Source organism: Centruroides vittatus, unplaced genomic scaffold (assembly GCF_030686945.1).
Source record: "Centruroides vittatus isolate TY-2023 unplaced genomic scaffold, ASM3068694v2 scaffold_1152, whole genome shotgun sequence".
Classification (NCBI taxonomy): Eukaryota; Metazoa; Arthropoda; class Arachnida; order Scorpiones; family Buthidae; genus Centruroides; species Centruroides vittatus.
The window spans coordinates 29,418-55,052 of NW_027122670.1; the positions used below are offsets into that span (position 1 = coordinate 29,418).

Consider the following 25,635-nt stretch of genomic DNA (forward strand, 5'->3'; position numbering starts at 1 on the left):
TCGAAAACGTGTACGTCGGACGTTCAGCGCCGCTTTCCTGTAAGCCTAGAAGTTTGACAATGGCGTTTGGAATGTCGAGCATGATTCATGCTCGACATTCCAAACGCCATTGTCAAACTTCTAGGCTTACAGGAAAACGACGCTGAACGTCCGACGTACACGTTTTCGCGTTTAAAACTTCGGCCTCAACCTCGCTAATCTTGTCTTGTAGGTGCCAGACTAACGAACTTCCACTGATATATTTTCCACTCAAATTACTAATTCATCGTTTATGTAATGATGAAAAACGGAGTTTTATTTATTTTATTTCAAAAAGTAAATTTACAGAAATTCCAAAGTTTCGAATTTAAACTAAATTAATTTTCAAAATTATGGAATAATCACAAAAAGTAACCAGATTCGCATATGGTTTCACCACATTAAATCATTTATCTGAAATTTTTTCTTATTGTAAATGATTATATTAATGTTCCAAGTGGATAAAGTAAATTAATGAAAAAAAAATTAAAATTTTAATTTAAAAATATTACAAAAATTCCTGTAATTAAGTGAAATATTTATAATAAATTAAAATAATAATTTATAAAGAAAGAAGCATAATTTAATTTTTAATATGGAATTTGTGGATTTTGGGCTATATTTTTCTCTCATGCATTTGCCATATTTTAGAACGTACACAAGTAGTGCACGTGGTTTTTTTTAAGTAATGGTCTTGGTTTACGCTCGTGTGTTTTAATCGCTCTGTTATTTTTACCATTTTATTGTATTACTATAAAAAGACAACAAAAACATGATTGCCTCGAAGACATATGCGATGAAAACGAAGAAAGGGAGTATTATGAAAATTGTTCGTGAACATTATCTTCGCGATGACATTTGGTGTGGTTCTGAATTATGTTCACAATGCCAAGCATCAACTCACGTGTTGCAAAAGGAACCAAAAAGTCAGAGTGAACTTGTTAAGGAATCACATTATATCATTCCAGATACGAATGTTATTTTGCATCAGGTAGGAAAATTTAAAAATCGAATAGGTAAAAGTTTACTTTAAATACAAGCCAGTTGCAAGTAAAATTAGTAGATTGTGCACTAATAGAATAGGTTAAAGTGTACCTAGGTAACCCCAATGGCTTATTAAATACCATGAAGCAAACATATTAACAAATAAGTAAAACGTAACTTTCCTTACTATTGGGTCTATTAAAAAAAACTTCACAAAATTTAATATTATGGGATTCTGTATAATCTATTAATGCTACGGTGACATAAGTTTTGTTGGAAGTTGTATAGATTACTCTCCATGAAATTTCGGGACTTTGAGTATATATCTGAAATTGGGACTGAGATGAGTTAGACAGTTCCCTACTTTTGGATGGGAGACGAAAAATAAGAAAGTTATCATACTTACGATTTTTTCCTTTCACAGTGTATTCTATGCCATTATAGAGTTTTCCACTAGGTGACATTTTCTGATTTTTTATACATAGTGTCCCTATTAAAAAAGTATTTCATTATCTTGTCATGTTTCTTGATAATCAAACTTTAAGAATGTACACATCTACGGAAGGTACTGTTGCTTAATGTTCTCGATCAACTTGAGGAAGGGGTCCACATCCTGTTGCTGTATGTCATGGAGCTACAGATACTCACACAGATGTAAAGTCAGATTATTGTCTGTTATTCCACCATGGCTGAATCACCTTCACAGTGGTCACCAGTTAGATTCTACACTTTGTGTATTGGCACCATCTTCGGGATTTACAAAATTCTCGCAATGATTGACGGTTTAGTGCTCGTATCCATATTCTTCTAATCCACTATATCCTTTCTAAAGATCCGTGATGATTGTAGTTTCGGGTTCCACATACTTCTGTATGAGAGCAACCAATGTCGGCTTGTCTCAGCAGTTTTCGGGGCATATCTCTAATCGATAGCCTCCTTCTTGGTCGATCATGCCAACTACCAGTGTCCATCCACCATCCTGCCACAGTTGTACTTTCGGCATCCTAATTTCATTTTATCGATTTCCACTATGTCAGGGCTGTCCAACTGGTGGCCCGTGGGGCGTATACGGCCCGCCAAATTATTTTTACGGCCCATGAGTACATTTTACTATGAATAAATTTATGTTACTAAATTATTATTTTTAATATTAAAATTATTTTACTATGTGAAAATTATGGCCACCACAATGTTCTCATTAATATATTACGAATATTTTAAAGTTTTCTTTTTAGTATAAATAAAATATTTTTTTAATTAACATAAACTGACTTTTTATTTATCAACCTTCTTGGCCCCCGAAATGTTTGGTGAAAAAAATATGGCCCGCGGGCTAAGTTGGACAGCGCTGCACTATGTGACCAGGTCAGAAATTAAATATTTAGGTGTTATCCTTGATGAGCAACTCAACTTCATACTCCACATCAAATACATCACAGAAAGCTAAAAAGACAGCCAACACCCTCATTAGTATTGCTAGGAACACATGGGGCCTTGGTCCTAATGCTACTGAGCTTATTTACAGGGGTGCAATTCAGCCAGCACTCCTCTATGTCGTACAGGTCTGGGGCCACGTGGCCACCAAAGTCCATAACCTTTTACAGTTATCTGTTATCTGTTCAAAGAATTGCAGCTCTCCACATTTGTAAGACTTATAAGACTGCACTCACTAGTGTCCTTTTGGTAATGTCAGGATTGACTCCTATCGACTTAGAAATTAAGCGCATTATTTGGCAGGAAAATCATGTCACCTTACCCTGGTGAGATTATAGCGACTCAGATGTTGACAAAATGATTAGAGTAGGTAAGATTCCGCCCAGTTTGACCTTGATCGATGATATCAAAAAATTCATCATTGACAAAAATACCCTCCCAACTTATGATTACCACCCCTCCCATCAGCTTGCCCTTGACGTTTACTTCGAAGATCCAGATGATCATCCCATGTTTAGGATTTACACTGACAGTTCCAAGATGGGTGATGATGTGGGTGCCACTTTTGTAGTTTACTCTGACTTAGGCTGCAAGCTTCACAATACATGCTTCCATCTAGGTTCACACTGCTCAATAGCACAGGTGGAAACTTTAGCTATTTATATGAGCTTAATTCACATTAGGCATAGGAAGGACAAAAGTCACTACTTACACTATCACATTTATTCTGACAGTAGGGTAGCTTTACACAGGATTGCGAAGTCTGATAGCCGCTTAAAACTCATCCATATCATACACCACATTCTCAGACATTTAGACAACAACATTAGAATAGATTTCTAACGGGTCCCGGATTATGCAGGGGTTCTCAGCAATGAGACCTCTGACCGTCTTGCCAAACAAACTGCAAAGTCTTCAGTCACTGGTACTTTCAGTTACATTCCTACCTCGTACATCAACAATCACATCAAGAAGCAAATCTTCATTCTCTGGCAAGACAGCTGGGACCGTGACACCACTGGTAGGCTCACCTACGCTTTCATCCCCAAGGTTGACACTATTGCGATTCTTTGCCACTTTTACTCTAGTTACACCCTCACTCAGCTACTTACAGGACACAGAAACTTTAAGCAATACTGGCATAGATTTAACCTTGGGGACAATCCACAATGCGACTATGATATTCAGGAGAACCAAACACCATTTCACTTACTTTTTCACTGCAATAGGTACAATGACATTAGGGGTAGTTTAATGGGAGCTGCTACTCTTGAAGGGTACAACTGGCCTTAAAATGCCACCTAGTGGAAAACTCTAAAATAGAATAGGCATAGAATTTGGCATAGAATGCACTGTGGAAGGCAAGAAATCGTAAGTACGATAACTTTCTTATTTTTTGTCTCCTGTCCAAAAGTAGGGTACCGTTGAACTCATCTCTGGTCACCTGAGTTCAGATATTTACTCAAAGTCCCGAAATTTCATGAGCAATCTATACAATAGCCGAGTCAGATTCTACAGCAGTCTTAATTTTATTACTTTTTCAACTGTGTGAATGATGTTGAAGCCGTACTCCAAACTCTTTCACTATATCTCTTTTGTTTCTCTTTTTTTGTACTTTTAAATATTAAGTTAATTTCAAATTACTTCTGATTGGTTTGAACATTTAATCAGTAATAATGATTTTCTTAAAAATGCAACTGTTATTGAAACTTGAGTTTACTGATATGATTTTAAAATAATAGATCAAGCCAACACTGACCAAAGAGTATATGGTAAATCTATAGCAAAACAGTCATGTGAATTCATTTTTTGAATGTGATGAATACATTTTGAAATAATTAACTAATAATTAATAATTTTATTTTGAAATTTTAAAGTATCTTTACAGTACAAATTGAAAGAAAAGATAAAGAAATTTTATTTTTTAATACTTTTGGGTTATCCTCCCATATGTCATGTCATTCTCATGTATCATACTCAGTCACTTACTTAAGAAACAACGTTGATAAGCTTGAATGGATGATCAAATTAAATGTTGCACAAATTAACATTATCATAGAATCTAATAGTGTAGATTATAAATAATATGAACAATATGAATAATTTGTTTAATTTGCAAATTTAGAAATTTTTTTAACTTTCTATCCTGTGGATGCTAAGCTGTTTTTTCATATCATTTTGGATTCAGCTCGTCCCATGGTATAACTCATGGGAGAGATAAGGCTGAATGTATCTGGATCAAATGCAAGAAATTTCTGAGGATCCAACTTGAATCTGGATTCCTTAGAACAGCAAAGTAATGCCTTTACTATATCTGCAATCCAGCTATCAAACTTTTCATAAATATGAAATTTGATTTTGCTATTTATGATTCGTCAAATAGTATTTATACTTATTTTGTTTATAAGTAAAAATGGCTTATATTTTATGTTAAGATAAGCAATAATCCTAATTTATTACATAATTGTATATATATTTTTTTAGATGGATATTCTGGAAGATCCAGTGTTTCAAAATGTTATATTGTTGCAAACAGTGTTGAAAGAAGTTGCTCATAGACATTCATCATCATATTATCGCCTGAAAAAAATTTGGAGCAACAAAGATCGTCATTTTTATGTTTTTATAAATGAACATCATAAGTAAGTGAGAATTTTGTTACAAATTTAGACATTCTAAAACATTTAACTTATTAATATTTATCAAATTATTAAATATATACTGAATTATTTATAAAACCAAACCCGATACACCTCTAGAGGATGATGGCTTAAACATCATCCTCTAGTCCAAATTGCTTAATATCCTAATAATTAATTAGCCATATTGTAGTTAGATGAGAATCCAGCTGTATCATTAGGTTATGTTAAATCATTAATTAATCATAAAATAGAATTAAAAGAAATAATACATATATTCTATTAAATTTTTAAATCTTGATAATGTATATTTTAAAAACATGTTATATATTTTTTAAAACATTTAATTAAAGTTTACATTGATAATTGTAGTACTCAATTCAGATTATCAGTTATAAAAGATTTTTCTTCAAATAATTCACATCATTTTGATGCATCAGTTAATGTAACATTTAGAAGATAAGTATATTGTTATTATTCTTTTTAGAGATACATTTGTTGAACGTGATAAAGGAGAATCAATTAATGATAGAAATGACCGTGCCATTCGTACTGCAACAAAATGGTATATGACTCATCTCTGTAAATATTGTTCATCTCAACCTGTAAATATTGTATTTTTAACAAATGACAAAGAAAACCTAGAAAAAGCTAGAGAAGAAGGTTTAAAGGCATTTTCTCGTAAGTCAATAAAGATAATTTGAATATCTGAATATGTATAGTTTTCTTTACATTAGATGTGTTTTTTAAATAGAAAAATCTATATATTTTTTTCAATATATTAAAGAAGTCTCAAAATTCAGTAATTTCGAAAAATATTTTTAACATTTTGCTAAGTCAACAGCTAATATGTGATACATAAGACTTTAAAATGTATTTACTCTAAAGTTTCAGATAGTCTGTTTTACCGAACAAAATAAATTGTAGTTAAAAAAATATATACCTTTTTGATTATCCCATCTGTTATACAAATATTCCAAATAACTAGTAAAATAATCTTACAGAGCTATTATAAATTATTAGAAAGAATTGTTTAATGGAACTATATATCTTATTTTTATTTTATTTGTAATTCTTATTAAGATCTTGCACTATATTTGAGTTAATTCAAATTCCATGTATTCTTTTCTACATTGTATTCTATTCTTTTTTCTTTTAATCCTAAAGATGGCTACTTAGATAGCTGAAAACATTCAATTAAAAATAATTTTGCTGATAAAGATTTAAGAGTTGTTTAATAAGAATTGTTTCTTTTAGTTATAGAATACATAAATTGCATAAAGCATCGACCAGATCTGATGGACAAATTGGCTCTTTTATCAGAAGAATCCGTTTCAAAACAGGTAAAATACCGTACATATTTTTTAAATTTAACTACAAAATGTTTTAATATTTTGACACATAAATGTAAATTGATTCAGTCATTTCAAAAATGTATGTAAGTTACATGGAATTTTATGTAAATCTGAATCACCTAAATGCTTATACAGCACTCACAATTACAGACTCTGTATTTGATTGAAGCAAAAAGAAATGTTTGACAAACATAAATAAAAATACTTATTCAAAATTTTTTTTATCTTATGTTCGGAACATTGCAAAAAGTATGATTTGAAATATACAATGAAAAGGTTAAGAAGAATGTCAATTTAAACATTTTATAATCAAAAATGACATCAGAAGCACAAGATATTGGCTGAATAGTCGTGATTGTATGCATGTGCGGAAACTAGAAGCATTATATAGAGCATATTCAACATATTTAAAACAAGAATGAGTTACAATATAAACACAATGAATTCTGTATGTATGATTTTTAAGGCACTTGACTCATAGAGTTACAGTGTCTACATACATTTGCTGTCTGGTCAGTTCCTCCATTTATTTTCTACGGGATGCATATTTTCCATGGCCTTATTCGCATCGAAAGTTGAACCCTGCTCAACTCGCTTTTACACTGGTTTTATGACCTGCTCGGGCATAAAATATCATGGTCACGTGATCAAAAGTTTTTATGGTAAGGGGTTTTATGCTCGTTTTTACACTAGTGGAGTCTCGGCCTTATTCTAAAAATGTAATTTTTGTATGTATCCATATTTCATATTTAATTCCTTGAGGTAATTATCATTGGGAAATATGAATGCTTTATGTTCATACATGGAAAGTTATATTGAAGGATATTTTCATTTTATTTTGCTATTTTGTAATTTTCTTTCCTTTGTCAGAAAAATGAGTGATAATATTGTATATTATCACTCATAAATTAAATAAATTAATTCAAAAATTATTAAATAAATAAATTAAATCAAATAAATAATGTTGAAATAACAATTAAACATTTGAAATAACTCAAACAATTGTTGAAAAACTGAAATAATTGAATTGAAGTAATTGAACAACATCATGAAAAAAGTAATATTATTCATATATAAATGAATAATTATGTTCAAAATAATGTAATAGCAGAAGCTTATATACTTATATAAGCTCGGTTATTATATGATTAAAAACAGTTCATATTTTAATTAACTTAATTTTTGTTAAGTTTTCATTATTTTAAATACCATTCAATTTATAAATTATTAATTAATTAAAAGTTTATTCTTGTTTTTAAGATCGGTACTAAAGATGAACTTTATCCAATGCATTTGACATTACAAGACATTCATGCAGGAATCAAAACTGGAAAATTACTTCATGGAAAATTTCAAGCAATGAGAGAAAATGCAACCAAAGGTTTTGTGTTCATTTCTGATAGTGGTGACGAGACAGACTATGTAAGTATAATTAATAAAGAAATTTTGGTTAATGTGAGCCTAGGTATACAAAATGGTGGCGCTTCCAGTAACCTCGATGGCAAGTGTTTTTAGAAAAGAAGTGTAGATGGCGTTGATAGTAACGATGCCTTCGTATGCAAATATCCATCAAAAAATTCTGTTCAGGAAACATGAGGAATAATGTGAATTTCGAATTTTGGTTACGATGTAGATGGATTATGCACGTTGTTAATTTTTTAAAAAGTGTCTGTGTTTTTTTAAAGTTTGTGCAATTTACTCGACGTCTAAAGTTATCGAGGAGGAAAGTTTGTGAATGGTAATTAACATGTTAAACGTGTCCTTAATGTGTTTAATGAATGTTAAATGTCATAAAAGTGTATTAAAGGTGTGTTAACATTGTGTAAGTGAGGTAAAAATTTTGTAAAGGGTTTATATGTGGTTCAAATGTGCATTTAAAGTGTGTAAATGTGTGTTAAACGTGTTTAAAAGTGTGCAAATGTGAGTTAAATGTGGTTTAGATGTGCGTTTATAGTGTGTAAATGTGTTAAATGTGTTTAAAAGTGTGTAAATGTGTGTTAAACGTGTTAAATTTGTCATAACCAAGGATATGTAATGGTGATTTCCGACCCGAAAGACAACGTGAACGACACATGGAAGGCTAGGTGGCCTTGGATCGCAGATGCCACCCTCTATGGAGACACTGCCTATCGTAGATGAAAAGGCAAGAGATGTGAATCGTAAGACTGCAGTTCTTAAGAGGAGTAAAATTTATGCACAATACAGGCAAATTTTGTTTGAACCACTGATATATAGAAGTAAATGTCTATAGAATCTCGTAATTCACTTCATCCATGCATTGATTGAATTTATAGGTAGTATGATGACTTTTTTATTTTTCGTTTCTCGTCCAAGAGTAGGAAAAGTAACCAAAAGCAGGGGAAAAAGTAGGTAGCAAATTTACGTTTTAAAAATGTTTTAGTTTGAAAAAAGTTTAAATATAGGCGCGTTTAGGTTATTGTCGACAGTCGCCATCTTGTTTGCACATTTGCGTGTGCAAACAAGATGGTGACTGGAAGCACCGTCATTTTGTATACCTAGGCTCACATAACTGAAATTTTTTTACTACTGTGTATTATAAATTGATATATATATTTATGTATTATTTTTATATCTGAAGAATTTTTCTGTTTATTTGTGATATTTTATCTGGTTGATTAATTTTCTGCAGAGAATATGTGCAAATGTGATGCTTGTTTTATTGTATCTGTAATAAATAATGTTTGATGTTATTATTATTATTATCATCATCATCATTATCATCATCTTTATTAGCAAAAAGTATAATACCCTGTTGTCCAGGGGCAGAGCATTTACAAATATTAAAGCAAAAAATTTGTTATACAAACATTAGTCCATTAATTCCAACATTTTTTTTATTAGTTATATTTAATAAATCCTTAAATTTAGTTTGTAATTTTACAATCACAATTTTTCCCTGGATGATACTGATCTCATATTTTGAGAATAGCTTAAACATCATAAAGGAAAATTTTTCTCCAGCACCTTTAGCCCTCAAATTTTGGGGTATGTATACTGTATCCAAGGCTTTTTCAATATCTGTGAAAGCTGAATAGTTTCCTATGCTTTTTACCAAATTAAGTTGAATGAATAACAACAACAGTAAAATCACTGATTCTGTGCCTCTATCTCTTACATATGCATATTTAAGTTTAGATTCTTAATCCATTTCTTTAGTTATTAGTTGAAGTTTTTTAGCTAAAACTGCCATTTACATTTTCTTATAGTTGAAGGCTAGTGGTCAATAATTTTTGGGAGAAGATTTGTCTCTCTTTTTAAATAGCATACAAATTCAAACAGAATTTTATGAAGCTGGGTAAGGGTTGAATAGGTTAAGTGACCTAATTCTTATTGAATGGGGTAGTAGTTTGAGAAATTTAAGTCAGAATGCAAAGACTGCCCAGTAATGAATTAATAGGCGTCTTATTAAATTGAGTTGTCTAATTTCTCTATTGCAAAGTTTGAATCCAGATATTTATTATTGACTGATTTGAAAGTTAAAGATGGTTGGATGAGAAAATGGTCTGAAGCATCATACGTTAAAATCTATGCATAGATTCAATAGGAATTCAGAACAAAGTAAAATCAATTATGGATTTGCCATTATGTGCTATGCAAGTAAATTCTGCTGGATAATCTGATTTGATATGTACAGCACATCTGATCTATTGTTAGATTTATCAGAATATTCATCTCTTCAGAGTCAGAATTATTCAGAATTAAGTTATTGGAGCCAAGAGTCATTTATAATGTGGGAAACTAACACCCATATTGCAGAAATGAATGGGAGTTAAAGTTTTCCAGTAAAAGAATATATGGGTAATGTGCTGCCATAATTCCACAGATTTATAAACTTTTTTTAAATTTATCTAGACAACCTGGTGGAATATGATGACTATCATAATCATTAATTTATTTTTTAGATCAGGGATTCCCAATGGGGTTGATATAGACCTTAGGAGGTCATTGGAATTTTAAAAGGGGTTGATGGAGCTCAAGGGGTCAATTGAGATTCGATGGAGAAAAATCAGATACCAATTATATTTCCTCAAGAATTTCAGATAATGTTCAAATAATAATAACAATCATGTGGGAAATTCATTAACCAATTTAATAATTTACTTGATATTGATACTTCTTGAGTAATACCTGATGCTATTATGCAAAATCTTGGGAAATAGCATAAAAATATAGGGGTCAGTTGAAGAGCGTAGCCTATTATTCATTGAATGAAAGAAAAAGGTTAGGAACCCTTGCCTTAGATTATCAAACACAGGTGTAATCACAAATGAATATTATTATAAAGTTTTCAGATTTTTCAATTTGGAGGATTTGCATAAATTTATTTTTAATAAAAAAATATATTCCTACACTTGGTTGACTTGGGCCTATTGGTGTCTGAGTTTAGAACATTTTTTATTACATAATATTTGAATGTGTTCGATTTATAAAACAGTTCAGAAGTTACCCATATTTCTGTAATTCTGATAATATCTGCTTCAAGTTTAAATTGAGAGAAATCAATCAATAAAATTTTGTTTTCTAATCCCCAATGATTCCATTTGTTACTATAAGCATTTGACTATGTATAATTTCAATTGCAGAATTGTTTCTTAGTGATTTGTCAAATGTTAATTTATTGAATCTTACAATGAGGGAATTGGTTAAAATTTTCAATATTTACTACAGGTATCCCTTGATTAACACAGTTAATTAATTCCTTGATTCATCCACATATACCAAAATTGCATTAATCAAAATACAGTATCTATGTTAAGCTGGTAAAGCCATGTAAATTAAAAATTTTGCTGTGTATATAAAGGAATTTCCATAATTAATTTCGCATGTTAATCAAATCCCACGTTAAGCAAGGGATACCTGTAGTTGTTTTTGTTCTAAGACAGTATGTTACTGTATCATGACCTGTTAGTAAAAAGTTATTGTGTAATTTGACCTTGCAGTTTTGTTTGTTGATTTTAATGTGGAAAGGAAGAAGGTTATTTTGTCTAATTCTAGAGTCATATGTAAGATAAGATGAAATTTGCATATTCTGCCAATCATTAAGCAATTTTTGTTGTTTTTATTTAATAAAAGAAGTAAAAAATTGGTTTTGAATTTGATTAGTTCTTAAAAATAATCTTGCTATAGTTTATAGAAATTTATTAATAGTTAATTGTTAATTCAGTTAATTGAGTTATATTTAAAATATGTTCAAGCAATGTAATATCTAAATCCAAAGTTTGTTTTATAAAAACCAGTATTTTTAATTTAGAAGTGTTTTTTGAACTGAGAATTTAAATTATGTATGATTACACTATTTTGATTAAAACTGTTTATTAAAGAACTAATTTTAAAACGATAAGTTCCTTTTATGTTTTTAGTTTGTCAGTTTGTAATTCCATATTTTTATTTTTCCTTCCTTCATTTGAAACAAACAACTATCGAATACAGTCATGTATAGAATGCAGATCATCTTTTATGAAAGCCATTTGATTAACTACTTTCTTATTAGACGTCTTAATTAAATCTGAAATTTTATTCTATAAACGTGATAAATCATTTCATCCAAACTTATTAGTAGTACGGAACTTAATGTGTTTGACTCAACTGACGATTTCTGTGAACTTTTAAAATCTTTATCCATCTGTGAGACAATTTTTTCTGTAGAAATTTTGTATGAATTTTTAACCATAAGTGACTTAAAAATCAGTTATTAGTTTAGCATTAGAAGGAGTGTGATGATCCTACTAGATTGAGATCGACTCAATGGAGATCCATGTTTGCTAGAGACCTTTGTAAGAGACTGGGGTTAGGTTCCACTTCAAAAATAAGTAAAAGAATTTGTGTTAGATTAATAATGTCCTCTTTTCCTGAATGAATACATTTCCAAGAAACAACGACACAAAGAATTTTTTCATATCACTTAACATTGAAACAAAATGCACCAGCAACTTTGTAATTTACAACACACCAACCTTTATAATTTAATATTATTTGTATCAATATTTAATTAACTATGATTAAATATAAAAATGACAGATGAAATAAGATAAATACACTTAAAAATTTATAGAAATTTATTAATTTTAATTCCAGTTCATATATTTACAGAATATATTATGTGATTTAAAAAAAAAATTTTTATAAGAATTGTGAATGATATGAGAAGACTTTTGTTAAAATAAATTAATATGTAATAGTATTTATTTAATATTTAAATATAATATTTTTAGGTAGTAGTTAATGGAAAAAAGAACATTAATAGAGCAATTCATGATGATATGGTTGCAGTGGAGTTGCTTTCTGAAGAAGAAATGAAAATAATTTCTGGTGATGTAAAGGTATACTTTTAAAAATAAAAAAAATAATGACTAAATTATATTAAAACTGTGAAGAATACAATTTAAGATTTATATTTATATTTTCCAGAGTTTAAAAGAAAACAAACCTTTTGGTAAAATTGTTGGTATTATCAAAAGAAATTGGAGAGCATATTCAGGAATTCTTGAACAAACTAGAAATGAAAACGTAATTTTTTAAAACTTATTTTATTTCATAATTTCAACAAAAATCTTCACCAAGGAACCAATAAATATTCAGAATATGCAAAAGGTTGATTTTCATCAACTCACAGTTTTTCATTAATTCCAATAATATTAAATGGTTCCTTGATACAGATTTGTATTGGAATTTATTTTATTAGTTATGAAGTTATTCTTTACCGTTTTGACAATTTTTTAAGATTTATTTTATTTTATTATATACTTTTTAATGCACCATATTTTATACATTTATTTGTTCATTAAACTGTTTAAAAATAAATAAATAAATTCTGTCTGAATATTTTCTTTTTTTTATTCTTTCCTCCTGTGCACTAAGAGGACTTTTTTCAGTCCCATCATGGGTTTGGCTAGCCCAAAATGGGGTGGCCAAGTGGAGAGAGACTAGGCCTAACACATCTGTAACAGACCATTCTGCATACACTTCCTAGGATTTTTTTAACAGCCCACATTCAATCCTCCTGAGTTCCCCAGAGTGATAGGCTGATGTCTTAACTGACTCAGCTGTCCGTCTTTGTCTGAATATTAGTATAAACTGTAACAGAAACAAAAGAATATTAACAAAGTTATAATTTTAGTACAGTACATTTATGTACTATTGTTCTAACAATATTATTGTTGTTGTTTTACACCAAAAATTGAAAATGATCCTTTTTACATCTTTATTAAAAATGAATTTTTTCTAATATAGGTAGAAATATTTGATGAAAATCATTAAAAACATCATTAAATTTTATTATTAAAAAAAGGGAATTTATGATAGGACTAAATTTATATAAGTGAAGTTCAGTAAATAAAAAAATAGCATGTGTAACATGTTTAGTGAGACCTCTCTGCATTCATGTACTAGATGGATTTGACGACTATGAACAGTTTTGTATTTTATATATAAGTAACAGAAGTAATATTTTCATATTTAATCATTATAAGATGGGTTAAAAGACACGTGTTGTTTGTATTAAGAAAATATGGTAACTATATTAGAGGAATGTATACTTGAAGAATAGTGATTTCCAATTTGAGAAAATAATAATGTCAAGAACAAACAGATTAATTTAAAACAACAAAATGATTTTTTCAAATGGATATAAATCTTCATTTTCATCAAATTACATTAAAACTAGTAAAAAAATTTATAAAAATCATTATTTTTGAAAAATATTCTTTGACTTGAATACTTAAAAATTAATAAGGAATCTCATTGTTAAAATTTCTACAAAACTGTATTTTCATCCTAACAGTTTTATGTAATTAAGATATGTTTCAGAATTTACGAAATGTTGAATATGGAAATAAATATGACTTATATTTAGGCCAATGTGATGATAATTGTAACTTTTGTATTAATTTCATTTTTTAGACTATTTTAACATTAAAAACATTCTCCTACACCTATATCAGTTATGTTTAAAAATTTTTTTTCTTAATAAATAATCTTATTTTCAATTTAATCTGTTCATTATATAATTGTTATTTTATCTTTAAAATTTATCTTTTCATTTCAGTATTCAATATTTTATAATAAACTTTTAATTATAATGAAAGTTCATGAACCATTATAACAACAAAACAAAATATTATTAACATTTAATTATTGTTTCAGGATCGAAAACAAATTTTTGTTCCTTTGGAAAAACGTATACCGAAGATTAAAATTGAAACTAGACAAGCCAAGCAATTATTGAATAAAAGAATTATTGTAAGAATAGACAGTTGGCCAAGAAATTCTGCTTATCCATTAGTAAGTTTTTAAATAATATTATTTATTTATGTTTTTTATTATTTTATTATAATTTATTATATAATGATGTTATAGAATTCTCCTATTGTAATCATAGATATTGTTCTTACTCATCCAATATTATCAAAAAAAAAAAATTATCCTGTAGGCACTAAGAAAGCCTTTTATTCCATATCTGATGTAGGTTTGGCTAGGCTGACAATGGGACTATTACTAAAGTTATATGTACTGTACGTTAAACCTAAGCCTCTTAGAGCAATAAGCACATGCTTTAGTTGCTTCAACTATTCAGCTACCAAATAATTAATTAAAAATACTTCAAATTTATTTTTGATTATATTAAGATATTAAAATTGTATAAAACTAGCTGAGATACTCAGCTTTACTTGGTAAAATGATATATTAAGTAAAGTACACATATGTAAAAATACACACATAAAAATGTATAAAAAGAATGTGTATTGGTACTTATAATGTACTAGATATAACTAAAAACAATTTTACATAGGGTACGTTCGTTGAGTTAAACGAGAATGACGTCATCATTATTCTTATTTCGTTAGACTTTTTGACCGTTTGACAGCATTTATAACTAAATGGCTGTTTCTAAAATTGAAGATAGGAATGTTGCTAGTGCAGCCTTATCCAAAATATTTTTCTTAGGTTGCTTCGGATGGACAGTTATTTCAATCATTTCACCTTTTAATTCACAATTTAAACACTCGAGTAGATCTAGAAACATCGATATCGTCGGGCGCCATTTTCTTAACGAAGTAAACTAACTCTTTCCTTTGTGAGCTTCGTTCGATACGTCATCACTGCGGAGCATGCGCACTGAGCGAGACTATTACTTTTCGAACGATTCGTTACTAACGCGTTTAACTCGTTCAACTTAACGAACGTACCCATAGAATGTCCAGTTTTGTCCCATTAATGAATACGTTAGCCTATTGTATTCAAATTTCATGGTTCTCTTCACATCCATGGATTTATTTTTTATTTTTGCTTTTCATTTAAAAATATCATTAACTGAACAAACAAATTTATTACACTATAAATAGCAACTAATTTTATAATTATGATTATCTAAGGATAACTGCTAATTAGTAAATGCAATTTCACATTCATTCTGTGAATAATTATATTTCAATAATTTAAACTGTTTAAATAATCTAACAAATGTTTGATTCGTTTTTACAAATTTTGTTTTAATTTGCTTTAGTTTAGTTTTAGTTTATAATTGATGTATATTAGGGTGACCCCTATATGGAGAAAAATGTTTTTTGAATTTTTAAATGCATACCCCTTAATTCTTTTCAAATCGCTAAGACTTATTTACATATGAAATATTGATCCCCTACAATGACGATAAGCTGTGCTGACTAAGCCTCAATGTTTTTATAAAGTCATTTTTGACTATCACTCAACTACATCATTGTAATACATACATGACTAGATCATTGTAATATTAAATAATTGGGTAAATAAGGAAATCAGACAACAAAGAATAATATTTAAAATTTGTATTGAATGTAAATTATTGTGGATATTAGGATGTGAAAGATAAAAATCAATATTGGTATCAATTTGTTTTAAAAACTGGTATCAATATATTGGTATTGAATTGGTATCAGTTCTATCTCTAGTAATTACTTAAGATTGAAAAATTAATAGGCAGAGTAGTACGTATTCTAAACTATGAATGATTTTAAAATAATAGTTTGAATTACATAAATTTAAGATAATTAATAATGATAACTTTTAATTATGATGACGGTTATAATTAAAGTAAGTCCTTGACTTATAGTTTAACTATTTATTATTTTTTCATCAAAATATTACAACTGTAAATATTTGTATAATTGATTTCTATGAAGCAATAAAATTTAACTGCAGCTTTAATTTTTATAGGGTCATTATGTAGAAATATTAGGGGAGATTGGAGATAAAAAAACAGAAACTAGTGCAATTCTTGTTGAAAATGATATACCTAATCAATCATTTTCTCAAGCTGTATTAGATTGTCTTCCTTCTTTACCATGGCTGATAACTGAAGAGGTAAATTATTTTTTATCATTTTATTTTTTTCTATACATTTACAAGAGCCGAATTATCGGGCTAGAGTTGGCTATAATAAATAAATAATTAATAAGACAATTTGGCAATAGAGCTTGGCATTAGGTGCCATCTCTTACTAAACTTAATAATTATAATTAAATTAAATAAATAATTTTAATAATTTGGAACTGGAGGAAAAGAAATCGGCCCGAAGCGGGACTCGAACCCGCAACTTCTGCTATTCGTGTGGTTGTAACGGGTTAGTCGTTATTTATTTATATTTATACGCCTTGCCGGGGTTGCGATGGCCGGTTGAGTGCCTTGGGAGGACGTGGGCACTTGATGTGTCCCCAGCTGGCATTGTAATGACCATCGATGGTCGTCATGTTAGCTTATATATACTGGAGGAGGCGATCGGACTGAAGGTCCGGGTAGCGTAACTGGTAACGTGTCTGCACGGATAGCAGAAGTTGCGGGTTCGAGTCCCGCTTCGGGCCGATTTCTTTTCCTCCAGTTCCAAATTATTAAAATTATTTATTTAATTTAATTATAATTATTAAGTTTAGTAAGAGATGGCGCCTAACGCCAAGCTCTAGTGCCAAATTGTCTTATTAATTATTTATTTATTATAGCCAACTCTAGCCCGATAATTCGGCTCTTGTGGATGTATAGCTTTGTAACGGGTTAGTCGTTATTTATTTATATTTATTTTTTTCATAAAAGTAAGAATATTTATTTAATAAAAAGTATATAATTTATTGATAAAATATGGTAACGATAAAATTTTGTTTTTATATACAAATTAAACATTCTTAAGTATTTAAGTATATAATATTTATCTATTAAATCTTTCAATGTTAATTTTTTATGTTATTCAAACAAAAACATAAATTTATATATATATTTCATTTACTTCAGGATGTTAAAAGTAGAACTGATTTGAGAAATTTGGAAATATGTAGTATAGATCCTCCAGGCTGTACAGATATTGATGATGCATTACATTGTCGTTGCTTAAAAAATGGAAAATACGAGGTAAAATTTGATTTACATTTTTAAGTATTTCAAAAGTAAATCTTTTTATGCAGTTTTTTCAAACTTTCTATTTATTTTTTTAGTATTATTATACAGGTTGATCCATTTGGGTGATAATTTGTAGCTGATAAACACATTAGTTGTATGAAGTTCAAATTTTGTCACAATGGCAAAGTAAGGCAGGAGTTTCATTACGTAGTTTTATCATGTAACAAAAATGAAAATGGCATTGACTATGGAGCAATGTGACATTTGTGTTCTTTGGTATGCAAACTTTGAGACTGTGACAGCTGTTAAATACATATTTTGTTGTGTTTATGGCATCAGGAAGACACCTAAATATGATTATATAATGCATTGGAAATGCACATTTGAAGAAATAGGGTCAGTTGTGAAGCCATATTCTGATGATCCTAAATATGATCCTGAGAAAGAATCCCATGTTTCCACTGTATTGGTTCATAATATCAGGAAAAGTCTCCAAACAGTTGTGTTTGGAGTTCACCCTGCTGTACACAAAGTGTCAGTGCATTGTTCAACATTACTTAAAAATGTTTAATAATGCATTGGCATGTTTTATGCAGAAGAATCAATGCCAAGAACTGCTGTATTCATTTTTGTCATATGACAAAACCATCCAATTAAATTTCCACCTTACTTTGCCATTGTGGCAGAATTTGAACTTCACATTAACGACTCAGCTTTCAGATTATTCCCACCTAAATGGACCATTCTGTATAATTAAAATAAAAAATATTTATGTATTTTTTACAATTGCACAAGTTTTACAGATTATAACAAATGATATATTAATATGACACAAAAAAATTATATTGGTAAATTACAGTTACTGTTCTCAGAAGTTTGATTATTAATTCTTTTCTAATAATTGTTATTGGGCTGCAATTTGAAAAAAATTGTAGACCTATAAATTCCCACTGTTGTTTGTCTGTCAGTCTTTCCTTAATATCATGAATAGAGTTAGATAAACAAAAGTCAAGACCAGATATGGGACAGCAGGCCCTGATTAACTGTATATGAACTTCTGATGCAAACTGGAAGTCACATTATTTCAGTTCGGAAACTTCCCCTGAAAGGAGTTAGACAGATGACCAGCACAACTCCATTGCTAATGGAAAAGTATGATGTACAGCAGCAAGACACTATAGTACTAATTTGAGGTGGAGAGGATATATTTTAAATTAAATAAATTAAAAATATGATTAAAAATTGCAGTCCATCATTGTCACACTGTCACAATAAATAGTTTCTCATAAAATATAAAAGTAATATGGTAAAAGGGAATCAGGTGTTGAGTTAGAGAGTCAGAGGAGTGTAATCCATCAGTTTATTATTGATTTTTTCAGTTGTGTGTTGCCATAAAAATTAAAAATGTTATAAAATATGATTTTATTCTGTTTATGTAACACCCAATTTAATATATTTATAACAATTTTCAGTAATTAAAAGTTTTTTACTCAAATTTTTTAATATATTTCACAAAGGTTGGAGTACATATTGCTGATGTCTCACATTTTATCAAACCTAGTACTGCTATTGATAATGAAGCTGCCCTTCGTGGAAATACAGTATATTTAGTTGATAAGGTAATGATATTTTATAAATATAATGAATAAAAATATGTAATATAAAATTATAGGTAAAATATAAATTTAAATAGAAATATTCTTATGTTGTGACTAGTCATATTTTCTTTTTCTAAATTCAGAATTAGGTTTAACTAATATACAAAAAGAAAGCGTAGTTTGTTCTTTATACATTTTGACATGGTTTGAACAAGTGCAACAAAACTTTTCAGGGACCTACTCATGCTAGAGGAGGTCAATGGTTACTTTTCATAAAATTAACTTCATGGTGACCACAGCAGACCCTTTCTATCTGACCAGTGGGATAGTGACATTCAAATATGAAAATTACTTAATAAAGTTGCCTGCAAGCATAAAATACCGTATTTACTTGCATATAAGACGACCTCACATATAGGACGAGGTGTGACTTTGAAGATCAAAATAAAGAAAATTAGATTTATTAATACAATTCTAATTTCATTTCATTTAACTACAAGTAAAACATCAAATGAATGTAAATGCACACATTGTCCTGCAAAAATTACTGGCATTTTAAACCTTAAGAAAAAATCTTGTAAAATTGACAACATAATTTGTTAATGTAAAGCTGGACAATTGGGAACCTTTTTTTTTTTTGGCCAGTTCTTAACAGTCGAATCTGCTCTCTGTCAATTACATTTATGAGTTCTCTGAACTCTGATTTCTGAATAATCATCTCTTTTCACGTGGGAATGGATTAAAACTTATATCGTGCTCCCGTGTGATTTTGGAATTTCAATCTGGAATTCAAATCGAAAGCTTTGCTTTTCCCATTGCTATTCATCTTTACTTCTGACAATATACAAGAACGATTCAAACAACCCAGATAAAATACTTATGTTTTTAAATACAAGAGGATAAGCATCTGGTAAAAAATGCAAATAGACAGTTCACAAAAATTATTTGCAGACACGTAAAGAATCTTTCGCTTGCATGTATAGGACAATCTAGGAATTTGAAGCTGTGATAAATGAATAAAAACCTTGTCTTATATGCAAGTAAATACGGTATTTTTTTAGGTTTTCAAAAGGTGCTGAGTTTAAATATTTGGTCTATTTTTGTGAAATTTCATTGGTTGGCTTATTACCACAATTATATTCTGTTGTGAATGGCATGTTAATATTAAACATTAGAAAAATTTGGATGTCTTTAATTATCTTCTTGTGCAGGCAGAAGTGCATGATTACTTTTTTGTTGAAAATACTTTTTTGTTGAAAAACATCAATTCTTTGTCTACCTGACCAATGAAATTGAGCCATTCCATACTTTACGAGTATTGCATTCTTAGCAAGCACAAAACATGTACTTCAGGTTTTTCCATGGTGCCGAGTGTAAATTTTTGGTCTGTTTGCCTCAAAATCTGATATTCATTCATTTTTATTTTTATTAAATGAATTTAAGTAAGGTCAATTTGTTTTTTCTCTCTTTCAAACTAGATTTTTGACATCCTTATTCTGTTAAATTTTCTTTTCAGTATTATAATTTATTTAACACTTCCTGATAAACATGTCTATAAATAGTAGGCTAAAATAACGAAACTCTTAATATGGTTTTCATTTTAATGTTTGTTCTTGTTTTTTTCGTGGTCAGCACTGGGCATATCTGCTAGTTTTAAATAATGATGATTGTATGCATTTTTAATATAAGATATTTTTGTAATAGTATACATTCTAATCATAAAGAAATGCTCTTATTCCACACAACACTGTCTCAAAATGGTGGTTGTTTAATTTGATATTGAGATAAATATGAAAGTATAGAATAGATTTGAATGAAATTTGTTTTTAATTATATTACAAAGATTATCATTTTATTTTTCATATTAATATAAATCTACAAAGTTTGAATGAACTTAGCAAAATTTGGTTTTTATATAATTATCTTACAAAGATAGATTTATGTTATATGATGCATAAGCCATCATTTTAATACAGTGCAATGGAATAAAATGGAACTGATTTTCTAATTAAAATTGAATAAAATGTAATAAACATAATTTATTATTTTATTTGTTAATGAGACATACAGAATGTTTTTATTTTATATTTTAGAGAATAGACATGGTTCCAGAACTTCTCAGTTCAAATTTATGTTCTCTGAGAGCAAATGAAGATAGGTAAAATGATTTTAATTATTGTAATATCATCTGAGTTTCTTGATAGTTAACTTAATTTAGGAAAAAAGAATCGATCTTCAGTTATAAATTTTCAAGCAAAATAAAACAAAATTGAGTAGAAATGATTAATCTTTTTAAAAGTTATTTTAAAGTGTAAAAACTAGAGTTTATACTTTAACAAGAATGAATCAGAAAACTGTTAAAGTATTTTATATTGCCATTGATTTTTAATTCAATAAATAAATAAAAATTACAAAAAGAAAATGATTGGAAATAAAATCATTCATTAAAACAATTACAATGATTTTCATTAAACAGCTTAATAAACACAATGTTTTAGCAATATTTGGCTTATTTATTTTTATGATGATTATCTGTTTGGGTAATTCGAAATTAAATAATAAAGGTTTCCTATATTATAATATAAAATGTAATGAATATAATCTATCATAAAGATGTTAAAAATTTTTACTTTTATGAGAAAAATTGATAGTTTTTTATGTTAGACTTTCAAAAATGGAAGATATTTTTTAATATAATTATATTACTGATTTGTTACTAATAAATAATTATAATTTAATATCATATTTATAATATGTCATTAAATTTAAAATATTTGAAAACAGGTTTGCATTTTCATGTATATGGGAAATGGATTCAGAAGCAAATATATTAAAAACATCTTACAAAAAGACTATTATAAGATCAAAGGTAACATATAAATGTGCATAATAGAAATGTTTTAATATATATTATTGTAATTTATAATAATTGAATAAAATAACAATCACACTAATTTTTTATTGCAGCACAAAAATAGCTTTAAATAGTTCCTAGTAGTTTGAAGCTTTCTCAGCTCATTTTCAGAAGTTCAATATCCGTTGTTGACTGTTAAACACCATCTTAAAGTTGACCATTGAACACAAGACCGTGTTATTTATCAAACACCTGGCTTTTTCCACCTGTATTAGTTGACTAATATCAACTAATAAAGGTGGAAAAAGCCAGGTGTTTGATAAATAACACGGTCTTGTGTTCAGTGGTCAATATACAGTAAAAAAACGGTTTTTACTATATATTGACCATTTAAACCATCTTATAGCTTGAAACTATTTGAGACAATTTAAAACTATTTTTATACTTCAGTAAAGCAAGAATTAGTGTGATTATTTTTTATCAAGAATTAGAATTTATTGTTCACCTTGAATAGAATATTCAAGTAAAGTATAACTGTTGGTAATAAATGCATATGCATATTCTACACCTAAAATCAAAAATTCAATAAATATAGGCCATAAAACATAAGGGAAATTTATAAGTAAGGCAACTACTTTGAACTATCTTTAGTTCAAAGTAGTTGCCTTACTTGTAAATTTCCAGACTGATTTCTAATAATATTGTATGCATTTGCAATATAGAGGCACCTTGTACTTCAAACCTTGTACTTCAGAGTTTGAACACTAAATTCAACAAAAATTTACCTCAGAGTTTGAATAATGCTTTGAAATTTGAACTGCATGCACAATGAAAAAATGCACTTGAAGCATAAACTTCATTTGGTTTGAAGTTTAGGAGCATCTTTTTCATACACATTATGAATTTTTTTTTCAAATTTAGTATTAGGGCATTTAATTGTGTTGTTTTTACCTTAAATTGTGTGTATTTGATAAACTATTTTAAAAACAGTTTATCAAAACTGAGCATCGTTTAGGATCTGGGAATGGATTAATTCATTTTTCGTTATTTTGAATGGAAAATATTAATTTGCAGTTCAAACAGCTTCTGGAATGAATTAAATTCAAAGTATGAGACACCACTGTATACTCTTATAGCTCTGTCACAGTTGTGACTGTTGTAGGGTAGGCAAGGGATTTTAAATAACATCAAAAGTAAAAAATCAAGGGGATTTAAATCAGACAACCTAGTTAACCAACTGATTAATTCATTCCTTTCTATCAATTTTTCAGGTAATTTCTAGTCAAGGTACTTCTTTACTACAATGCATATCTTTTTATATATTTTTCTAGACAAAAATAAAATAGGCTCTACTCCTTTCTTGTGGGTTTATGACCTATGTTTACTGAGCCTTTTCTTTTAGTTTTAGCCGCACTTACATTTACATTTTTTACCAATAGTTATGATTCACCTTATATATTGTATATTAAAATGAAGTAAACTAAGGTCTTTATTAATCAGTATGAACAGGAATAACAGCAGACTGGATAATACAGAACCATATATAAGTTGTACATAAAAATAGGTTATTAGATAGATTTCTATTACTGAGCCTATGGAAACCTTCTTTTATTCATTTTGAACTCTGGGTGATAATCATTATTTCAATATTCCTGAAATAAAAAACTTAAATAAATAAGAATTATCTTATTACTTTGAATTTAGCCACACTTTTTATTCCAATTTTTAAGACATAAAATTATGATGTGGCTTAAATTCAAAGTGAATATTTTAACTTCTTATTTCTGCTGATCTTCCACTCCCCAACAGTCGGGTCTTTGCTTTATGCTCTACACATGCGCATAGCATTATGATCACTGATAAATGCTTATTCGCTGGTTTCCCATTCACACTTTTTTGATTTAATTCAGTTGCTGTTTGATAGCAGCTATATAGAATCAAATTTTAAATTTTTTTATTTCCCATACTCACTAATAATGGAAAAACAGTTTATATATGATGCTGAATTCAAAAGAAAAATTATATTGTGCACCGAAGAAATTGGAAATTGCACAGCCAGTGAAAAATTTATGGTTAACGAAAAGAATGTGTGTTGTTGGAGAGCCACAAAGGAAAAGTTATTTCAGTATAAAAAAAGACAAAATTATTCTCTGGTCTTAAAAAAGAAAGATATCCTGCAATTGATATAAATCCTATATATAAAATCATTTTTATTTTTTATTACATTTTCCAATTTTAAACTCCTACTGCAGCTTAAATTTGAGGGTGGCTTATATTTGAAGTAATACAGATTTTAAATTTTACTTTGAAGAAACTAAATTATATATATATATAATTAAAGATCAGATATATTGGAACTTTACTGTATATATTATATTTAATAGTAATGTAAATAGTGCAATTTTAAATCTTGTAAGAAGACATATATAATTAAAATAGATAAATCAGATATAGTTTGATATATTTGAAATATAATGATTAAGTTTGATTAAAGTTTCATAAAACATGTGTGTAATAATAATGTAATAAAATAATTTATGTAACAGATAGCCTTTACTTATGAAGAAGCACAATGTGTAATAGAAGACAAGAAAAATACTAGTAGTTTAGCAAAGAGTTTGCGCAAATTAAATAACTTTGCTAAAATTTTAAAACAAAAAAGAATGGATGAAGGGTAAGTCAAATGCTTCGTTTGATTTTACTAAATGTGAATATTAAATTTCATTTATATTATATTTTATTGTAGTGCACTTACATTATCTTCTAATGAAATAAAATTTTCATTGGATGAAGAAACCCAGGATCCAATTGCAACAGTGGACAAACAATTTCGGTAAATTATTTATTATTTTATTCATAAATATAATTTATAATTTTATTTGTTAAAATTTATGAAAATTTAAAATTTTTAATTAATACTTAATATCAATTGTTCATTTTAACCTGCATTTAAAACATCTTTAAAGAAAAGTAGTTTCAAGAATTTAATGATTTCAAATGTAACTAAAATTTTACAGTTTTAAGTTCACCTTCAATTTAACATAAATAATAAATAAACAGTAAATTAAATAGTCCAGTCAATTGTTAAGTTACAGATAAGTACTGTACATTATCAATTTAACCATTTCATTATATTGTTTATAAAATTACTAATTATTCAGAATTTGTTAAGCTTAATTTATTTTTATATCATATGTAATAAGAATTTATCCTTTCACTTTTAAACAAATTTTTAATTACTAGTTTTTCAAAAAAGTCTAGCATTAATAATATTTCTATCACTTACGTTATGCAAAATAATATACAATGAAGCATTGAAAATCTGGAATAATTGCACCCAGACACCATCCAGATTTTCAGTTTGTCTGGAT

General features: G+C 28.4%; 1 protein-coding gene across 2 annotated transcripts in view; it reads left to right on the forward strand.

Moving 5' to 3' along the window:
- Positions 1–680: 680 nt before the first annotated feature.
- The window catches only part of Dis3 (exosome complex exonuclease RRP44-like protein Dis3), a 34,726-nt gene continuing 9,771 nt past the window's right edge, over positions 681–25,635 (forward strand). The window contains exons 1-15 of one of the 2 annotated variants that reach the window (XM_067284160.1): positions 681–1,009; positions 4,921–5,078; positions 5,563–5,756; positions 6,333–6,418; positions 7,691–7,852; positions 12,664–12,771; positions 12,860–12,958; positions 14,594–14,731; positions 16,643–16,789; positions 17,708–17,824; positions 19,330–19,431; positions 21,504–21,568; positions 22,195–22,279; positions 24,811–24,938; positions 25,011–25,097. In XM_067284160.1, the coding sequence (XP_067140261.1) occupies positions 791–1,009; positions 4,921–5,078; positions 5,563–5,756; positions 6,333–6,418; positions 7,691–7,852; positions 12,664–12,771; positions 12,860–12,958; positions 14,594–14,731; positions 16,643–16,789; positions 17,708–17,824; positions 19,330–19,431; positions 21,504–21,568; positions 22,195–22,279; positions 24,811–24,938; positions 25,011–25,097 (1,895 nt within the window). In that variant the 5' untranslated portion in view covers positions 681–790. Of the gene's footprint in view, positions 1,010–4,920; positions 5,079–5,562; positions 5,757–6,332; positions 6,419–7,417; positions 7,488–7,690; positions 7,853–12,663; positions 12,772–12,859; positions 12,959–14,593; positions 14,732–16,642; positions 16,790–17,707; positions 17,825–19,329; positions 19,432–21,503; positions 21,569–22,194; positions 22,280–24,810; positions 24,939–25,010; positions 25,098–25,635 lie in introns of those variants that run through there. The other variant, XM_067284161.1, reaches the window with a different exon arrangement.